This window comes from Castor canadensis, chromosome 1 (genome assembly GCF_047511655.1).
Source record: "Castor canadensis chromosome 1, mCasCan1.hap1v2, whole genome shotgun sequence".
Taxonomy (NCBI): Eukaryota; Metazoa; Chordata; class Mammalia; order Rodentia; family Castoridae; genus Castor; species Castor canadensis.
The window spans coordinates 194,635,220-194,655,986 of NC_133386.1; the positions used below are offsets into that span (position 1 = coordinate 194,635,220).

Below are 20,767 nucleotides of genomic sequence, written 5' to 3' on the forward strand. Positions count from 1 at the left end.
ATATCACAGAAAAAAAACTGTTAACTTTTTGCTATATTTTTATGTCATTATATGTGAATATTTTTATTTATTTATTTTTTACTTTTTTCAAGTTTCTTTTTTTAATTGTTGTGCTGGGGTACATTGTGACATTACTAGAGTTCTTATAATATATCATAGTTGAATTCACCCCTTCTGCCATTCTCCTTTATACCTCTTTCCCCTTTCCTGGAACAGTTTCAACAGGTCTCATTTTTCCATTTTCATACATGAGTACATATTTCCACCATATTCATTCTCTTACACCCTTTCCAAATGTGTTCCCCATTCCCACTAGTACCAATCCTCAGATAGGACCTGTGTTACCTTCCTGTTCTCTGTATTTGAAAGAAGACATTTTTGTTTGTTACAGATAGTATACAGGGAGTTTCAATGTGACATTTCCATGTATAAATGTATTATAACCCTAATTGGTTAATTCCATCTATTTTTCTCTTTTCTACCTTAGTCCCCTTCTTATGGTGATTTCAACAGGTTTAAAAATTCTGTGCTTATTCTTGTATAATTCCAATATTACCACTCCTAGGGTTATACCTGAAGATATGCAAGTCAGATTACAATAAAGGCATGTGCACACCCATGTTTATTGCAGCATTATTCACAAAGCTAAGCTTTGGAAATAGACAAGATGCCCCACTACTGATGAATAGATTAAGAAAATGTGGTATTTATACACAATGTAATTTTATTCAGCCACAAAGAAGACTGAAATTTTGTCATTTGCAGGTAAATGTATGGAACTGGAGAACATCATCTTAAATGAAGTTAGCCAAGTTCAGAAGGCCAAAGGCCACATGTTTTCTTTCTATGTGGAATATAGACCCAATACAAATACAGCAATAGTATGAAAAACAGGTCATGCTAAGGGGCGGTCACTAATGGGAGAGAGGATAAAAAAGGGAAGTTAAGAAGGTGAATATGGTTGATCTAGTTCCTATACAAGAACAAATAAAGAACTTTTATCACCATAAGAAGGGGACTAAGGTACAAAGAAGAAAAATAGAGGAGATGAGCCAGTTAAGGTTATGATACATATATACATGAAAATGTCACAAGGAAACTCCCTGTATAGCTATCATAAACAAATAAAAATATCATTTATTTTCATTTACAAATTGGTAAACAGGAGGGCAGAACAAGTGCTGTTGGGGGGGTGGTACCAGTGGGAGGGGGAGGAGGTAGGGAAAGGGTGTGGGAGAGTGAATATAGTGCAAATACTGTATACATACATATGTAAATGAAAAATGAGACCTGTTGAAACTATTCCAGGAATGAGGAGAGAGAAAGATAAAGGAGAATGATGGAGGGATGAATTCAAGTATGATATAGTTGATATATTATAGGAACTTTTATAAATGCCACAATGTACCCCCACCCAGCACAACAATAAAAAAAATAAAATAAGAAAGTATTGGGTCTACATTCCACATATGAGAGAAAACATGCAGCCTTTGACTTTCTGATCCTGGCTAATTTTACCTAAGATGATGTTCTCCATTTCCATCCACACTTACCTGCAAGTGACAAAATTTCATTACATGTGAATATATATATATATGTATTTAAATAGGGCTCCTAGTGCTGAGGCTCAAGTGCTCAGTGGTAGAGCACTTGCCTAGCATGTTTGAGGCCCTGGGTTCCATCCTCAATATACCAAAAAGCAAACAAAATTGGGCTCTATTGGAAATACAAATTTGAATCCTGATTTTGTCACTTACAAGTATAATGACAAAAGTTGCTGGTAATTATTAATTATTATTATTATTATTATTTTGCGGTCCTGGGACTTGAACTCAGGGCTTTCACCTTGATCCACTCCACCAGCCCTTTTTTGTGTTTGGTATTTTCAAGATAGGGTCTTGCAAACTATTTCCCTGGGCTGCTTTGAATGTGATCCTCGTGATCTCTGCCTCCTGAGTAGCTAGGGTAACAGGCGTGAGCCACCGGTGCCTGGCTAGTTGTCAGTAATTATTAAATACTATTTAAAATATGCTTTAAGCCTGCTGTATTTATGTATCCAAAATTGTTGGAAATTAGTTCTTAATCCGTTTTCACCTCATGCATTTAAGATACAGCCTTGTATTTTCCATTTTGTTTTGTTAATTTTCTGAGGTGCTATTTTTAGAATACAGCAGTAAATTATGGAATCAAAGAACAGAAACTTTTCAAGACCTTTGGTGTACTGATTCATACAGCGTTCAGAAAGGTTATGTCATTTTTAAAGGCCAGTTTTAATACCCAGGGCAGATATTGCCACCTGTTCCCTTTGTGGTTAACTAAAGTTAGATTTTTGGGCTGGACACAGCACTTTCCCTAGCTGTGCTGGGGGAGGTGATTCCTGGTAGGAAGTGTCCCCTGGCTGTGAACATGAGAAGGCTCAGCAGCATAGCGTCTGTGTGAACACCAGAAAGAAGGAGATTCTGCTTGATGGTTTGTCTGGAACTGAGGCTCAGATACCTGAAGATGTGTCTTGCAGCAGAACGTCCTAAGGGAGGAGGAACAGTAGCTCCACCTGCTGGCTGAGTCTCACAGCAGCAGTCACCCCGAAAGCATGGGAGGCGGAGAGGAAAGTGAGAGTAAACGCTTTGTAAGAATCAGCAGCACTGATGGTTCATGCTGGTGATGAGGGCAGCGACCACAGGTAGTTCTGGATGCACCGGCCTCGCTGGCACATGGCAGGTGCTCAGTCAATGGAAGCAAATTCCTACTCCCTCCTCTGAATGGCAGAATGAAAGAAAATGAAGGCAATCGGTTGGAATGTATGTAATGACGGATATCAATGTATTAAAAAGCTATTGTTTACCATATGTTCGTACTGGGCACAAGAAAACGGATTTCATTGAGTAAATATATACCTTTTAAAATTTTCCTTATTCACAGGATAAATTAGTATCACTGCCTCCTCAGGAGGCTGCTCAAGGTCTACAGGTGCCAACCTTTATTCACAAAGGTGTGAGAGGTGCCTAACAGAGCAACTGCCACATGAGAGCTGAAAATCTTCAAGGTAGAGCTAAGTGGTTCCTGTATTGGAAGTTTGGATCAAATTTTAAAACTTACTCAAAGCATTTCAAGAAGGTGAAGGTAGATGGTGAGCATGAAGCACATGTGGGAAAAAAGAAACATCAAATGGGAAGTTTGGGAAATTATGTTTTTAAACCCTCTTTGCCCACACTTCATTGACTTAATGGACAAACAACCATCCAAGGCCTTGCTCCCCACCGTTAAGCCTTCAATGGGTGTCAGAGGCTGCTTTATTGATGATAGCATTCCTCAGAGCACCTTTGACATCCTTGTTCCTAAGAGTGTAAATCAAAGGGTTGAGTAAGGGAGTGACAAAGGTGTAGACCAGGGCGATTTGGCGGTCCTCGTCCTCCGAGGTGCTAGACCGGGGCCTCAAGTAGACCAGGCTGCAACAGCCATACTGGAGCAAGACCACGATGAGGTGAGAAGAACAGGTGGAGAAGGCTCTTTGACGACCCTCTGCAGAACTGATGCGCAGGATGGCGGAGGCAATGAACACGTAGGAGACACAGATAAGCAGGAAGGGGACGGTCAGCACCAGGATGCCCACAACATAGAGGATGGCCTGGTGCACACGGATGTCCGCACAGGCCAGGCGCAGGACTGGGGGCACGTCGCACAGAAAGTGGTTGATTTCCTGGCGGTGCCCACAGAAGGGCAGCATGAAGATCAAGGCTGTGAGCTGCAGGGAGAGGAAGACGGCCAGCCCCACGGAGCCCACGACCATCTGGACACACAGCTTCTGGGTCATGATGAGGCTGTAGTGCAGCGGGTGGCAGATGGCCACGTATCGATCATAGGCCATGACTGCCAAGAGAAAACAGTCAGTGCTGCCAAGGGTGACAAAGAAGAACATTTGAGCCCCACAACCTGCCAGTGGAATGGGCTTCTGGGTCCCCAAAATGTTGGAAAGCATCAAGGGCACCACAACAGAGGTGTAGCAGATTTCCAGGAAAGACAGATGGGACAGAAAGAAATACATTGGTGTGCGGAGGGAGCGGTGTGTGCACACCACCCAGATGATGGCAGTGTTGCCACAAAGGATCATCAAGTAGAGGAGGAAGAAGAGGAGGAAGAGGAGCACCTGGAACTCAGGGACAGCTGTGAATATGCGGAACACAAACACAGTGGGGTGGGATTGGTTGAGCATAGGGTTCCAATCCAACATGTCTCCTGTGAAAAGAAACAGGAAGGGTGAGCCCTCATTGACTGAGATCCTTCATGGCCTGTGTAAGAGCAGGGTTGTCAAAGTTAAGTTTTGATTGGAATGACCTATTTGGTATTCATTTTCCAACTGTAGTGCTTGGGCCTAAATTCACAATTAAATATCTGGCATATTCTTCCCTGAAAAGCTACATGAATCAGGTAGATACTCACCTGAAGACAAGGTTCTTGTGACAAAACATGTAGATGCTCTTGGTGAAACTTTTTTTTTTAATTGGTATTTTAAATCCAATTGACAAGAGTTAACATTTGGCTTATATGTGAAAAAACCTACATAGATATAGTAGTCATATTTTTATAATTAGAAAAATGGATTAATTGTTTACATTTTTTGGTATACGATCTTATAAAAAATATAACATGCATATTGAGAAGCTAACAAACTGAAGTATATAGCTTGATTAAATTTTCCAAAGTAAATATATCGGAAGAAACTCTACCAAGATTAAGAAATATAACAAACTAATGCCTGCAATCCTAGTTACTCAGGAGGTGAAGATTGAAGATCACAATTGGAGACCACTTCCAACAAAAAGCTTGTGAGATTCCATTTTAACTAAAAACAGCTGGGTGTGGGGGCAAGCCTGTTATCCCAGCCACATGGGAAGCATAAGTCAAAGAACAGCTGTCCAGGCCAGCCAGCATAAATGTGAGACCCTATTTCAAAATAACCAAGCAAAAAGAGCTGAGGGTATGGCTAAAGTGGTGCAGACTTGCTTAGCATGCAGAAGACCCCGAATTCAAATAAATGAAAGGAAAAAAAGCAATTCCAATAACCTAAGAGTGTTCTTGTGGGAAGCATATATAGGACTTAGTCTTTGTGCATCTGAAATGTTAACACTCTTTTGACTTTTATCATTGCAAGTTAATTTAACAATGTTTCAATTTCTATATGTAATGAGAAGTATGTACTTTATTGTACCTGGCTTCACCTTTATGTCTGCAAAGGTTTTTCTTGCTGCTCTGTTTTTTCTATTGCTTTGGAGTAATCCCCACGTCATAGATAGACTACAAGTTGTTACTTTGCATCCAATTGTTTTGACTCCATATAAAAATAAATAAACATCTTTATTCCAATCCTTTCTGACATACACTCTTCGTATATTTTCCCTTATTTGAAACTTTTCTCTAAATTTCCAACTGAGAATCTAAACTTCTGAATGCTGACAGATTTTCATGAAAAGGAACAGAACAGAATCAGGTTAAAATGAAAGTGGAATTCCCCGAGATAAGAAGTGACAGTAATAAAAACCAAACCTAAAAGTGCAATAGCGAGATCAAATTATGCATTAGAACCATCTGGAGAATGAGCAGAGTTTTGTAAGGATCTGGAGGTAGAAAAATATCTATAAATTATCTATAAGTTACAAACTTTTAGGTTGAATTTTAACTTTATTTTTTAAATAAAGAGATCTAAGAGACAATAGAACAATATCTAAGAGTTTAAAGAAAAAAGTTGTTAAAGAATTCTACACCTGGCCCTAGTGATTTGTGTCTAAAGCAACAGAAAGAATTTCTCAGATTGACAAGGACCTGGGAAAATAAACTAAGTACAATTAAAAAAACAACTCCACAAGAAAGATACTGAGTTGCTGGGTGATTAATCAGAACATATAACTTCTCGATTGGGAAGTTAGAATGTAAAATAATAGACTTTGAGTAATCATGTAATAAGATGTATATTTAGAATTAAATGGATAATGCAAATAATGTGAAAGTGAAAAAGAATAATTCTTGAAAGTGTACCTAATATAAACTGCAAAAGCAAAATAATCATGAGTAACATAACCATGAATATTTAAAACCACAATTAATATAATTGGGAAACTGACATGGAGGAATAGGAGAAATAAAATTATAATAATGTCCTCAATCAATGTAAAGTAAGATTCAAGAGATATTTCATTTAGAGTGACTAAGGAATACATTATGAATAATCATAAATAGTTATACTATTTATTTAGTTATACCAGCATATTCTCTCTAAATAATCAGATGGTTTTAAGAAACAAATAGAATACACAAGCAAAAGGCAGAAAATGTAATTATGCAACATAAAACAGTTTAAATAAGCTCAGAAAAGCAACCGTTTTACTAATCAAAATAAAGTTTAAATGGGGCTTATGTTCTGTTAGAGACAATAAATCACATTCAAATAAGAAAAAAAATCTAATCAACAGAAAATTTAGTGAAATGGAATGGCCAGCATAGCACAGCTTTTTTGTGTTTTATGACCTAACCAATGCAAAGATACAGAAAAAAGAGACTCTTGTCTAACTAAAATACAGCAGTATCAAATGAAAAATTAAGATCAATAAAATATTCACTGGGGTGATCAGTCTCAAGTGAAATGTGGTGGAGAGTCACTTAATTAATCCTCATTTAACCAATGTGCCAGATAAACCAGCATTCCTCATCTGCTCTGCACTGCACACTGCACGTTGCCCAGGACACACTGAACACAGAGACCTGCAGCTTGCTCTCCAGAGTGGCTAAGCATTCCCTTACCTAAACATTCCTGGGTTGTATGCCCACAATTCAGCTGGATTTCCCTGTTTATACAATCTGCATCCCTTTTTTGTGATAATGTAATTTTATTAAACATTACAAAATCTATTAAGATGTTGTGAGTACAAAAGTATAAAACTAACAACTTGAATGCTTGAGAATACTTGATAGTTATAAATTGCTAAAATTCACTATGGATTACAGTGTGACCAGATCCCTACAAAAGGCTAGGAGGGAAATATGAGTAAAGTTTGTATAATTTTATATTTGATATGAGTGAGATTTTTTCACTCCATGTTAAATTGATACATTATGCATGCAAGAAAGGCATTGACTGCAGGTAAAATAAAAAAAAATCAAAGTAAATCCCTTGGCATTAAATTAATTAAAGGTTGAATAAATGTCCATTTGTAAATTTAAGTTAAAATGGTAAGTATGTAATTTATGCTTTGGAAAACAGGACTTCCTTCCTTCCTTCCTTTCTTCCTTCCTCCCTCCCTTCCCTCCTTCCTTCTTCTTCTCCTTCTCTCTCTCTCTCTCTCTCTCTCTCTGTCTCTCTCTTTGTCTCTCTCCCTTTCTCCAGACTGAGGTTTGAACTTAGGGCCTACACCCTGAGCCATCCACCCTTTTTTGTGATTTTCTTTTTTTGAGATAGGATCTTGCTAACTATTTTCTCTGGCTGGCTTCAAGGGATCCTCCTGATCACCGCCTCCTGAGTATATGGGATTACAGGTATGAGCCATCAGTGCTTTCTTTCTCTCTCTTAGTCTTCCTATGTAGCCCATGCTGGCCTTGAACTCATGGTCTTTCTGCCTTAGCCACCCAAGTACACAAGTATACTGCAATTATAGGTGTGTGCCACCATACCTGGCTTTTTTCTTTTTAAAATCAGTAATGCCATTTCAAAAATATCCTTATCCCCTAGATATTCAAAATGAATGACTGAATAAATAATATATAAAACACCAGCAAATAAACTTAATAACAAACATATATATAGTGAAACATCACTCTGTGCCACATAACATGTGAAATTATTGTATGTAAATTAAAAATGAAATAAAACTAAAAAATAACACATAGGGAGATTTAAATAAAACTACTAAGCTTTGCAAAGCTGTGCCTGGGTGGAAAAACTCAAAATTTCATTGCTTATTGACTCTGTAATAGTGAATGACAGAGCTCATTGCTCTGTTTTACTTTTTGTGTCAGACATTATTCTATGCCCTGTATAATCATCAACTCACTTCACAATGGCCCTCACTAAGGGGCTCTTATATTTGCTTTACAAATGAAGAAATTGAGGCTAAGCAGTTAAGTTCACACTATCATGTGTTGCAATGGGAATTTAAATGTAGTAGTCAGGCACTAATTTAATTATTATATTGTCTGCATCTACTATGTTTATCAGTTTCGCTGTCTGTAAAATGGGACTTAAAATACAAGTACTTCCCTCTTCAGGTCATTGTGAGACTTGAACAAGTTATTCTGTGAACAGTTAGAACCATCCTGGCACAGAGCATACATTCAATGTACATTAACTAGAATTACTACCTCAAGTCAATTATAAGCGATCAATTTTCTAACTTGGCATTATGACTCTAAGATCATCATTTTTGTAGTTATCTCACTAATGATTGGTATCAAAATTTACTTCTCAGGGACCTAATATTCAAATATTTTGAAAAGTGAAAGAAAACTAAAAGAGTAAACATGATGATTTTTCAGATCTGCAGGTAAACATTTATCATCAAGTGATCAAAGAGCAAAGTGTATAAAAATATTGATAGTTTGGCAGAATAAAAATCTAAAAATTCTGTGGTTGAAAAACATATCAAGCAAGTTGAATAAGAAATGAACTTTCAAAAAGCAGCAAAAAACCCTCATCATTAGGAAAACAAATAATGAAAATTCAAAAAAAAGAAACATTTAAAAGCAAACAGATATATAAAAACTCAATTTAATTAGTATTAAAATAAATATTTAAACAAAGGGGATAGCACTTTCTGTTTAAAAACTGACAGTAGTGGAAAAAAGATAATTCTTGGTATTATTACTGTTTTAAGGACAGGTAACTACCCAAACATCCTAGTGGAAGTATAAATTGCTATAAAAATTTGTGTAGTGCAATTTAGTACAATGTGTAATGAAAGACTTGAAGAAATGCATACAGTTCAATTCAGCAATATTGCTTTCAAGAATTTATTCTTATAAACTATGTGCATAAAATTGTTGATAGGAATATTGGTCAGTTTGCTTTGTAATGGTGCATAATTTTATCAACCTAAGTATCAACAATAGGAAAATGCTTATTAATTGTGGCCTACTCATATAATGTAACACTGTGAAAGCTTTAAAAAATGGCATCATAGAAAATATTTAGCAAGATTGAGAAGACACATGAAAAAGCAGATTGTAAGACAGAATTGTATTATGACTCCATTTAAACAGTATTTATCTAGGTGCTGTGGCTCAAGCCTGTAATTCTAGCTACTCAGGAAGCATAGATAAAGAGAATCATGATTTGAGGCCAGCTTGGGCAGAAAAGTTCACCAAACCTATTACAACAAATGGCTGAGTGTGGTGGCACAAATCTGTCTTCCCAGTTATACCATAGGCACAGATAGTAGGATTCTGGTCCAGTCCAGCTAGGGCATAAAATGAGATCCTATTTCAAAAATAGCCAATGCAAAAAGGGCTGGCAGAATGACTCAAGGGGAAGAACACTTACCTAGGAAGTATGAGGCTCTGTGTTCAACCCACCAAGAACCACCAAAAAATTGTATCGATTAATGAAAATAAAAGAACATACCTCAATATATTGACAATGGGTATTGTTAGATTAGCAGGATTTTAATCTTTATTTATGGCTTATGCTTATCTGCATTTATACTTTTTACAATGAACATACACATGTTGCAGTTACAAAATGACTTAAATTGTTTGGTATTTCAACAAAATATTAGAAGCCAAGAATAATATAGTGTTGGATATACATACACACACATATACATTGTGTGGATTTTGTAGTCACTTAGATCTGAGTGTGAAGCCCAGTCCGTGTTCTTACTTGCTCATTAAGTTTTCACAATGACGCTGTTATGTGACATAATTGGTTCCCTATTGTATGATTGGTGATGTGAATATGGAGATTTATAATGAAAACATTTAAGGAAACATTAAATGTTTGAAATGTATAACGTTACTGAGGCTAATAGGAGTCTGCCGAATAAATGCATCTGCCCTTCTGCTTCTTTTCTTATGTGGTGCACTCTCTTGGATACTTACTTGTTAGTTCTTCTCTTGGCTGGATGGAGAGTGAGGTTTCTCATGAGTTGCATCCTCTCTGGCCATGTAGTTGCTCTGCTAAACCTTGAGTAGTGAGAAAAAGAATAAAAGAGAAAAAGGAAGAAGAATAAAACAAAGCAGAAGACAGAGTCAAGTAAAATAATTGTAATTATGATATGGTAGAACTTGACTCAGAAAAACTTAAAAAAAAGACTTCTTCCTTATTAAGAGATGAATACCCAAGAAGCAACATGGCACCTAGTGGGAAAAGTCAAAATCTTGTGCAAAACATATGTGATCAGTAGATCAAGAAAGACATGGTATTGTGAGCTTGATGTCTGCCAAACAAGTCATTGAGAGAAACTGGCAAGGAAATATAGCACATATATTCAGAATACAGCTATAGCCTTAAAAAGTCCACATGAATCAGAATTGGTATTTACAAATTAGTGTTTTCCTTTGCAGTGGCCACTTTCAAAGTCTTTTAAAAATGATTTTGCTCCATTTAAACCATTTCTGGAGCTCTTTGGGAATTCTTTTCTTAGTGTATCAGTTGTGCAACATATTGACACTTGGATAATGCATTAGCCTTTTTTTCTGAATAGCAAAACATTTGAAATATAGTGAGATGAAACACAATGATCAAGCTAAGGGATTACACTTCGCAGTATGTGATTTGATCAAAATAGAAGTTGATGAGGCTAACATTATTGTGCAGTAGCAATATAGTTTTCCCCAGCTTTATGGAAATGTAGGAATAAATACCATCATTGGTATAGGTTCATCAGTTAAGATGTACCTGATTGTCTGGTATAATCTCTTTGAAACTCCCTTTTGTTGAGATTCTCAACTTCAGCAATTGGTTTTGTCATTCAAATTCAACTCCTTTGTCTACTCATATTGCAGTGCTCTGTGCATCAGCACAAGCAGAATATCTAATCATTTCAACATGTTTATCTGGCCAGTGTATGAGAGGCTTATTTTCTCTAAAAGTTCTTAAGGTAAATGAGCTCCAGGCCAACTCTGTATTTCATGTCCATAAGAACTTGTTATAAAAAAGTTTTAAAATTCTTATTGGCAGCATCTTATTATAAGGTGTGAAACATTGATAATTTATTGCTTTTTTACCTAATTGCCCATAAAGTTCCATAGGCTGCATTTATTATTCTCAATATTCTATCACTCTCCCCAAAGCTGCTTTCTGAGAGTCTTCCAAACTTGCCATTCACTATGCAAAGAATGCACTTGATTTCTGGTGCATTGCTGCTTTGAGGAGCTGATGTTTAAAACACTGAACTCCTGGAAATGCCAGTTTGCTAAGCATTTCAATTAACGTGCTATTTAAGAACCTCAAGGCCAAGAATGTCTATCTGCTTCACTTCTCTATCTCTACCATAATTGATTTTATTTGAACTAAGTTGAATTTGTAGTTCAATCTCATGTCCTTTAATCTCGCTTTCAAAGCCAATATTCAATGTCTACTGCAGCCCAATTACACTGTAATTACCTTACCACTACATAGACTGGAACTTTTCTCTGTCCAATGGTTATTTGCTTATATTTTTTGCTACGTGCAAATAAATGAGAACTTGGATTAGATGGATGCAGATTAGCAACGGATAATGGGAAGCACAGCATTTAAACTGTTGGTGTACTTTCTGAACCAATGAGTTTCGTGATGCTGGGAAATGAACTCATCTAAGTAGTGGTTTTCCCTCAGAGGCTGATGGCAGCACTGCAATATGTGATATATGCAGAACTGCCAATGTGTAAACACCACATAAAAACAAAACTCTTGGGAAGATATAAGGAAGCCCTCAAACCATGGAAAAGCCCAGTCATAGATTAAATGTGTGTTTAAAAAAAAGAAAAACCAGTATACTTATAATTGAGTCTCTATATCTAGAAAGTACAAATGAATGTAAGAGACATCTGGTCCTATCTTTTCATATTGTACATGTTAAGAACGGAGGTCTCCAGAGGTTAAATTTTATCCAAAAGCATTTACTGCTAATGGCTTTACTAAGGCCAAAGTTCACAATTTACTGGATTAGTTATCAGAGAGTGGGGCCCACATGCATGCCTTCAATAAATAACTTCCATTTACATCGAAAGTTACGCAATGTAGGTATAAGAGTGCCAGCAGCCAGTCGGGAAGGATACATTTGTATGATTCTGAAACAAGCCTGAGCCAAAGGTCAGAAGCATGCTGTGCACACAGATGAGGGAAGCACCATCCTTTATTGAATAAACTGAGGACTCTTCAAAACATCTTTGTCACAGATTATGTCTTTTAATGGCAATGACCACTAGCCATGCTCAAGTTCATTATACTTTTAGGATACATTTGATCTCTTAACAGGAATGTGAGTTCTGGATCTTCCATTCACTGGTTTCAGAACCATGAACAAAGTTACAAATCTCCACAATCTTAGATTTTTATTTGGAAAGGATATTACTGGGATTATCCTGTATTGCGAGGATTATCAGAAAGCTGCGTTAATGAGGCCTTCTTTTCTCATTCTGTTTATTGCAGTCTCTGTTCTAGTTCTGCTGCACTGCATTCAATTCTTTGCCACGATCTCTCTTGCTGTGGGGAGTTTACATCATCTATGGTTTCTGCTTTGGACAGTCTGCTCCTCTAATTTCTAGTTACAGCCTAGTTCTTCAGAGTTCAGTTCAAGTGTCACCTTTCCTTGGTCATCATCCCTCTCAACTCTAGTGACAAGTGTTCCTTCTATTAACTCAGTATCCATATACCTTATACTAAACAAGTTATTCAATTTCTTTACATTATATTTTCATTAATAACAAGATTAAACTGTATCTTAGAGAATGTGACAATTAATGTGGCAAAATTTTAAATAAAATGTATAGTTTTCATAGTTTACTGGAGCCCAAAAATCTATCCTTTTTGGCTATTTTGACAACCTAGCAATCTTCAAAGGATTTTAAACATCAATTAGCATGCTGAATACCCAATTTTGACAATCATTCTATACCAATATGCTTTTCCTAAAAAGCATGGAATAAACTAAAATGGCTATTCACACACAGTAAAACTTTCAGAAAACCTCCTCCCTTCCCCTCAACTATTGCATTATATCAATAAGTAAACCAAGCCATCAAACATTAATCAAGTACCTGCTATTATCTCAAGTCTTGGGCTAAACTATGTTTGTGGATTTAGGAGCATTAAAAGGCATGATTGGCAACATTAGCCTTAAAGGACAGCACAAATGGCAAGTAAATAATTTAAACATTCTTTGAGAAACTAATTCCTAAACTGTGTTCCTTAGGGCAGAAATTCCACATCATGCCTCAGAAATGAAAATTTTTGCATCAATTTGAAAACATTCACACTTTTTTCCCTCAGAGATTCACAATGCTTATTATCATATTAAAGTTTTGTCATGTCATAATATAAGGCAATCATCTTCATTTTGTGTAAAACATTTTCACCATGGAGCATATAATTTTACATAGAACCACTGAATGCCTTATTTTTTAAATTTGCTTGAAAAAGTGTTTCATGCCATACTCTTTAAGATAGTCTTGTAGAAAGAACATTGAAAGAAAGTCAGAAGACCTGAATTTCATCTGGCCTTATACTTGCTAGATATGAGATGTTGGACAATTCTCTGTTTCTATAAAGTGGATAGGCACACCTACCTTAATAATTTGTTTGCTGGCCACAGTTCAATATTGAAATTTAGGTCTCTTCCAAATATAAAGCATTATAGAAATGAGAGTATTATTATTATTCTTAGAATGAAAATAAAAATTAAATCAAAGAAATGAAGTGTCTTAAATACTTCTTAGAAATCTGTGATTGGGGTGAAGTAGAGTGAGAAGGATGCCCTTAGGAAAAGCAATATTATGGAAAAATACAAATCTAAATCCTGACTGAGAAGACCTATGTTCTCCTCAGCAAACTGAGAGTCCAGTTTTGCCTGATATAATCACATTGCCTAGTATCCTTTATGAAATATCTTAAAAATTAATAGGTCCCCAGTGGTCCCTCTTAAGTTGAATCCAACTACAAAAAATATTTGAAGAAAATTTCATCAACTAAGGTAAGCTTTATGCGGCAAACCTGTTTGGTCACTGTAGATAATTGCTACCTGGAGATTCTAGGCAGGTGTCCTCACTCCTTTCTTACACCTAACAGGGACTCACCGATTTTATGCTTCAGAAAGGATCCCTGGTGACAGTTACCTAAGGCAGTTATTCATATCAGCTTGAGCTCATGAAGCACAGAGTAACCCACTAACCCAGCACTAGCCCAGGCATCTGGAGATGGGGATGAAGTCATGGCTTTGCCCTGTGGTAACTGTTGACCTCAGGCTGGTAGAAATCTTACATGGTCTTCTTCATTTTTGAAGTCTATATATAGACTCCATAGGTTTCTTCACCTCCAAAATGCCACGAATTATGACTTTTTCTTCTTTTCTTTTTAATACTGAGGTTTGAATTCAGGGTCTCACACTTGCTAGGCAGGTGCTCTACCACTTGTGTTACTCTGCCAGCCCTGAATTATGACTTTTTCTTGAGAAGAAAATTTATAAAGGATTTTTCCATAATTATTCTTTCTGACCTTTGGTTTCATGTTTTCATTTCCTACTTATTTGTGTTTCTTGATCAACTTTTTCTTTGCTGATATTTTTCTAGTACTTATACCTTTTCTTTCTAATTTCTACTCCCTCCAGTTCTCTTATAGAAATCTTATAAAATCATGTATCTTTTCACTGTTGCCATTAATTTTCAGCCACATTCAGCTACAATGGGGAAGTGTCCTTTGTATGCAGATACTCAGGAGAAAAGATACTTCTTAGAAATTTGTGATTGAGGTAAAATAGAGTGAAAAGAACACCCTTAGGAAAAGCAATATTATGGTACAATCCAAATCCATTATTGATAATACATCTTTATCCAATATGTAGCAAAGTTTTATTGAATTCTTACTACAAGCCAGGTCATGCTGTCAAGGCCTGGAAAATAACTGTGTAGAAAATGAGATTCTTTTCCCCTAGACTTCATATTCTTGGAAGAAGGAAGACAGATAATATGCAATAAACAAGAGTAAGCACATTCAAGAGTGTGTTAGAAGAAAGCAAAGGTAGGACAAAGTGATAACACTGGGAGGGCAAGAATGAGAGAGTGGTATGATATCCAGGACAGGTAGAGGTGACTTCTAGAGCAAGGTGTTCAGGAAAGGCCTCTCTGAAGCAATAGGTAGTCTATAATCTGGGAGAGGACAAGGCAGCCAGGGACGAGGTCCCCCACCCAAATCTAAAACTGCTGTGAATGAACACAGTTTACCCTTTATATTCACGGCAATGGCCAATTCAGAGTCCATGCTGGTTGTGAGTACAAGAAGAACTGAAGTGCTTTGGAAGGCTATTTCAGGCTTTTAAAATTCTTTTTTTACTATGTGATTCTTTTTCATTAGACTATATTAATGGTAAAAGTGAATTTCATTATGACATTACAAACATGCATATAATGATGTACTTTGTTCAAATTCACCCTTGTATTATTACTAATTTGTTTATTATTGTTGTGCTGGGTGGGGTACATCATAGCATTTACAAAAGCTCTTACAATGTATCAAATATATCATATATGAATTCACATCCTCCACTGTTGAAACAGTTTCAACAGGTATCAGTTTTGCATTTATATACATGTGTATACATTATTTGTACCATATTCATCCTTGTGCCCCTTTCCCAGCCACCTCCCTCTCTCTACCCTCTCTGATTTTGTAGAATAAAAACCACAAAAGATTAAAAAAGAAACATGGTGTTTTTGCTGGTTTGAGATAAAGATAGCTACAAGGGAGTCTCCTTGTGCTGTTTCCATGTATATATGTATTACTTTTTATCTTTTCAGTTCCTCTTTTAAAATAATTTTATAAATTTACTTTTAAAATTATTTAAAATTTTATTATATTTTTGAATCAGTATAAATTACTAATATGAGGGTATTTCATTGTAATAATTTCAAACATGCATGCAGTGCACTTTGAACAAGTTCATACCTTCCAATATATTCCCATTCCCCATTCTCATCTCTTCCCACTTTTGAAATACTGTTTGGTGAATCTCATATATATATATATATATATATATATATATACGCATATATATATGTGTGTGTGTGTGTGTAGATACACACATATATTGCACTAGCATACTTCAATACTCTTTATCACTCATAAAGCAGCATGATACTGGCACAAAAGCAAATATGAAGACCAATGGAACAGAATAGAAGACCCAGAAATAAAACCACACATCTGATATTTAACAAAGGATACAAAAATATGCACTGGAGAAAAGATGGCCTCTTCAACAACTGGCTATCAGCTTGTAGAAGACTGAACTCCTGTGCTGTGACTGTGGCTGTCAGGATGAAAATGAAGATCCAGCCAAGGAGAAATGAAAGAGGGAGATATACAACACAATGCTATGGGATATATATACATATATATATGTGGTAAATTAACATAATACATTATTTCACATAATTTTCCTCCCCTCAATTGTGGCAAGAGTTGCTACAATCTACTGATATAATAGGAATTCCAAATACAGTACAATGTTGCTAACTATAGAGGAAGGTTTAAGTAGCATGTATACACTGACGATTTCTAAATTTGTCTGTAAGCACAATATTTTTGAAATCCTGATCTAGATAGCCAAAATGATATTTCAAATTCAATGTATGAAAAATATAATCATTGTTTTTCTCTACTACATTTCATCTTCTCATAGGATTTCTCATTTTTGTAAATTACATCTCATTAATCCACTTACTTAGACCAAAAAATTTGCAGTCATCCTTGATGACTCCCTTGAATTTTTACACCACTTTCAATCAGTATAAAACTACACTGAATTTATCTTTAAAATATACCCAAAATATGATTACTTAAGTAGACCTCTACAACAGATACCTAAAAGAACTTTGAATCATTTCCTCTAAAAATGTACACTTTCTATTCTGCAGAGAGTGATTCATAAAAAATTCAAGCCTGATAATGCTACTCATCTGCTCAAATCCTTTCAGTGGCTTTGCAATTTACTTTGAATAAAATCAAAGACATTAATATGGTCTATAAATCCCTCCATGTTCTTAACTTTCTGAAACTTCTGACTCAGTCCCCTACACACCACCTGCTGCTCTCCCTTTCACTTGGAGCCTCAAACAACACAGCCTTATTGCTTTCCATGAAAGGCAGCAGAGCAGTGATGTGACTAAGTACATAAGCTCCAGTGCTACATTGCCTGGGTTCAATCTCTGGCTATGCCTCTGGCTAGTTTTGTTACCTTGGATACTTCTCTAACCTCTATGTGCATCTGTTTCCTTGTCTATAAATTGGGGATTATAGTGGTAGCCCCCTCTTAACGGTTTGGTAAGGGTAAAAATTAATCAAACCATGTAAGCTATCAACAGGTGTCAGCTAGTATCATCGTTCATCATCGTCATCACTACCATGATCACCCATCTTCACATCAACATTATCATCATCGGTTTCCATGAGACCAACATTATGTCATCACCATCATCTTCTTCCACATCATCACCATCCACATTATCCACATCATTAATAATCTCAATCGCCATCACTATCTGACATGGAACCATCATCGTTCTCCTCTTTCTCATCTTCTTCCTCTTCCACAAAGTCAAGGTCAGACAGCATTGATCACATCAAGGACACTTTGACCTTAAGAGAATTGCACTTGCTTTTTGCTCTGCTGAGATTTCTTCTGATGATGCTTTGCTTTTGCACTATTTCCAAGTTTCTGCTCAGTGTCGCCTTATTCAAGAAGGCTTCCCATGTAACTCTATGTAAAATAACACTGCTTTTGTCTTCCGTCCCTATTACTTTGTCTCTTTTTTTTTGCATCTTATACTAGCAACTGACATTTTATTATTAAATGTTATTCATTTTGTTTTCTTTTTGTTGGACTTGTTCATTTTTTGCCACAGTATCTTTAGGGTCTAGAACAATGCCTATACTTTAGATGTGCACAGCATTTGTAGTAAATGGTTATTTGAACAGTTTGTTAACTTTCTTTTTTTCTTAAGATCTCTTGTAGTTCCATTTCCCTATGTCTTTGGTTGTATTCTGTGTGATTCTTGAAGCTCAGTTTCAATTTGCTGATTCTCATTTCAAGTTGCTTTGTTAAATGTTTATATTAAGAATGTTAAAAATGCAATTGGATACTTTTTGTTGCATTGTTTTTTCATTTGTCTTTTTCCATACTTCAAATTAATAATTGCAGTTTTTGTTTCACAAACTCCTATTCTTGTTATACAGATGTTATTTTGTCCTTTATGTTAGTAAAATTTATTGTATTTTGTAATCTTACTTTCTTAAGCTTCTTTTCACACTTTTACATTGTTATCTTTCATTGCTTCTATTTTTTTTGTGTGTGTGAAATATTGAGAGTCTTCTGTTGCAATGGATTTTTTTTTTTTTGGCAGTACTGGGGCTTGAACTCAGCCTTGCACTTACTAGGCAGGTGCTCTACCACTTGAACCATGCTTCTAGCCCTTTTTTTCTTTAGTTATTTTTTTCAGATAGAGTTTCACTCTTCTGCATAGGCTTGCCTCAGACTGAAATCCTCCTACCTATGCCTCTCAACTAGCTGGGATGACAGTCATGTGCCACCACACCCAGCTTATTTGTTGAGAGGGGATCTTGCTAAATTTTTGTCATGGCTGGCCTCAAACCATGATCCTCCTGAATTCTGCCTCTCTAAGAGGCAGACGTACCTAGCCTGTGGCAATGGATTTCAAAAAATACTTTGCAATTATAATCTTTTTGCCCATATAATATGAGGATTTTGCCTTTTGAACTTGTTTTATTATTGTCTTAACCAGTATTACTGGGGTCCACAGTAATATTGCCATAATACAATGGGGCAAGAAAGAGACCCAGGCAGCACCCAAGTCGGATGAATGAATCCGTGGTAGATACTTGAGCTTCAGTCAAGTTCCCAGCTGAAAGAAGTGTGTCCGTGACCTTGGAAAATATGGAGGAATCACGTATTGAGCTGAGCCAAACCACAGAGCTATGGGAAATAATGAGTGCCTGTAGTTTAAACCACCACCTTCTGGAACAATTTGCTCTTCATTAACAACTAACTGATATATGAGTCACTATAGGTCACTGGCATGGAAATCCCTGCTTGCCTGCAGATCTCAGAGCTTCCACTAACAGTCAGGAATTTTCACTACTTCATGACTATGAATATCTTAGCATAGTTTTAAAAATATTTTAAACTACATCTATGTTATCTTTAGTGTACATATTTTATAAACCATTTTGATGTGTTTTGGGGTAAAATAGTGGAATATTTCTTTCAAAGTTATTTTATACATTCGTACTAAAAATATCAGCAAACAAAATAATATCTCCTATCTCAAAGCATACTATTAAAGATAAAATGGGAATAAAAAAACCATCCTTTTCTCTTTTTATTAGTATATATTAGTTATATGAAGTGAGGGGCTTTTTCATTGTGATGTCTCCATACACGCACATAATGTGTTTGTCATATTCACTCCCTTTATTATTCTTTTTTCTCCCCTTTCCGATTCCCACTTTTTAACTTTCTTACAATTTTTTTTCTTTTTTCTATTCATTTATTCACATGTGCATACATTGTTTGGGTCATTTCTCCCCCTGCACCTTGTCCCCACTCTCTCCCCTCCACCCTGTCCCTCCCCAGCATCCCTTGCTTCCAGGCAGAACCTGTTCTGCCCTTATCTCTAATTTTGTTGAAGAGAAGACATAAGCATAATAAGAAAGACAAAGCATTTTTGTTAGTTGAGTTAAGGGTAGCTATACAGAGAGATTCCTAGCATTGCTTTCATGTACAAATGTTTTATTAAGGGTAGCTATACAGAGAGATTCCTAGCATTGCTTTCATGTACAAATGTGTTACAACCCAAGTTGATTCATCTATAACTGATCTTTACAGTGGTTCCTGAGCCCCTTCTCATGTTGACCACTGTTGCTTTAAGGTTTCTGTATCAGTTCCTCTTTATAACCTTTTCATACATTCATGCAATGTACTTTGATCATATTCCCTTCCCTCTCTTAAATGACTTCCAATTTTGTAAAATCTGAGAGAGTATTAATTTTCTCAGGTAAGTTTACATTTTCATTGTTGCCCTTAAAATCTTCAAGACTTAATTTGGTGTAGAACTGAAAGCCATGTAATGAGCTCAGAAAAAAATTTCTTAGAGGTAGATTTATAAATGCTGAGAAAATGCCTGAAGAAATCATCCACAACCCTACCGGCACAACATCTTTTTTCCATCTTCCCTGTTCACACCCTATACAACAATGATACTGGCAATTACACATGCATTATTTAATCTTTAAATGACCCTATCAGACAGGTGGCTTGCAATCACCATTTGATTACAAATGAAACTAAAGCACAGAGAGTTTATGTGATTTTCCTTAATCACACAGACATAAAGAGCTAGAGTCAGGATGAATAAGCTGGTCAAAGACCATGCTATTCCATAAAGCATGTTTATTGGCTAACTGTAAACCTCCATGAAACTGTTTATTTAATTATATGCATAACAAGGGATGATTGTCACTAGAATGCCATTAATAAGAGGATGTATGCAACTTGAAGGTTAAGTATAATTT

The 20,767-nt window shown here is 36.1% G+C and overlaps 1 protein-coding gene across 1 annotated transcript; it reads right to left on the reverse strand.

Annotated features, from left to right (window-relative positions):
• Nucleotides 1–3,268: 3,268 nt before the first annotated feature.
• Nucleotides 3,269–4,228, reverse strand: LOC109679788 (olfactory receptor 10Q1-like). The gene has a single exon (XM_020154863.2). The coding sequence runs from the start codon at nucleotides 4,226–4,228 to the stop codon at nucleotides 3,269–3,271; it is 960 nt and encodes a 319-aa protein (XP_020010452.1).
• Nucleotides 4,229–20,767: the final 16,539 nt, after the last annotated feature.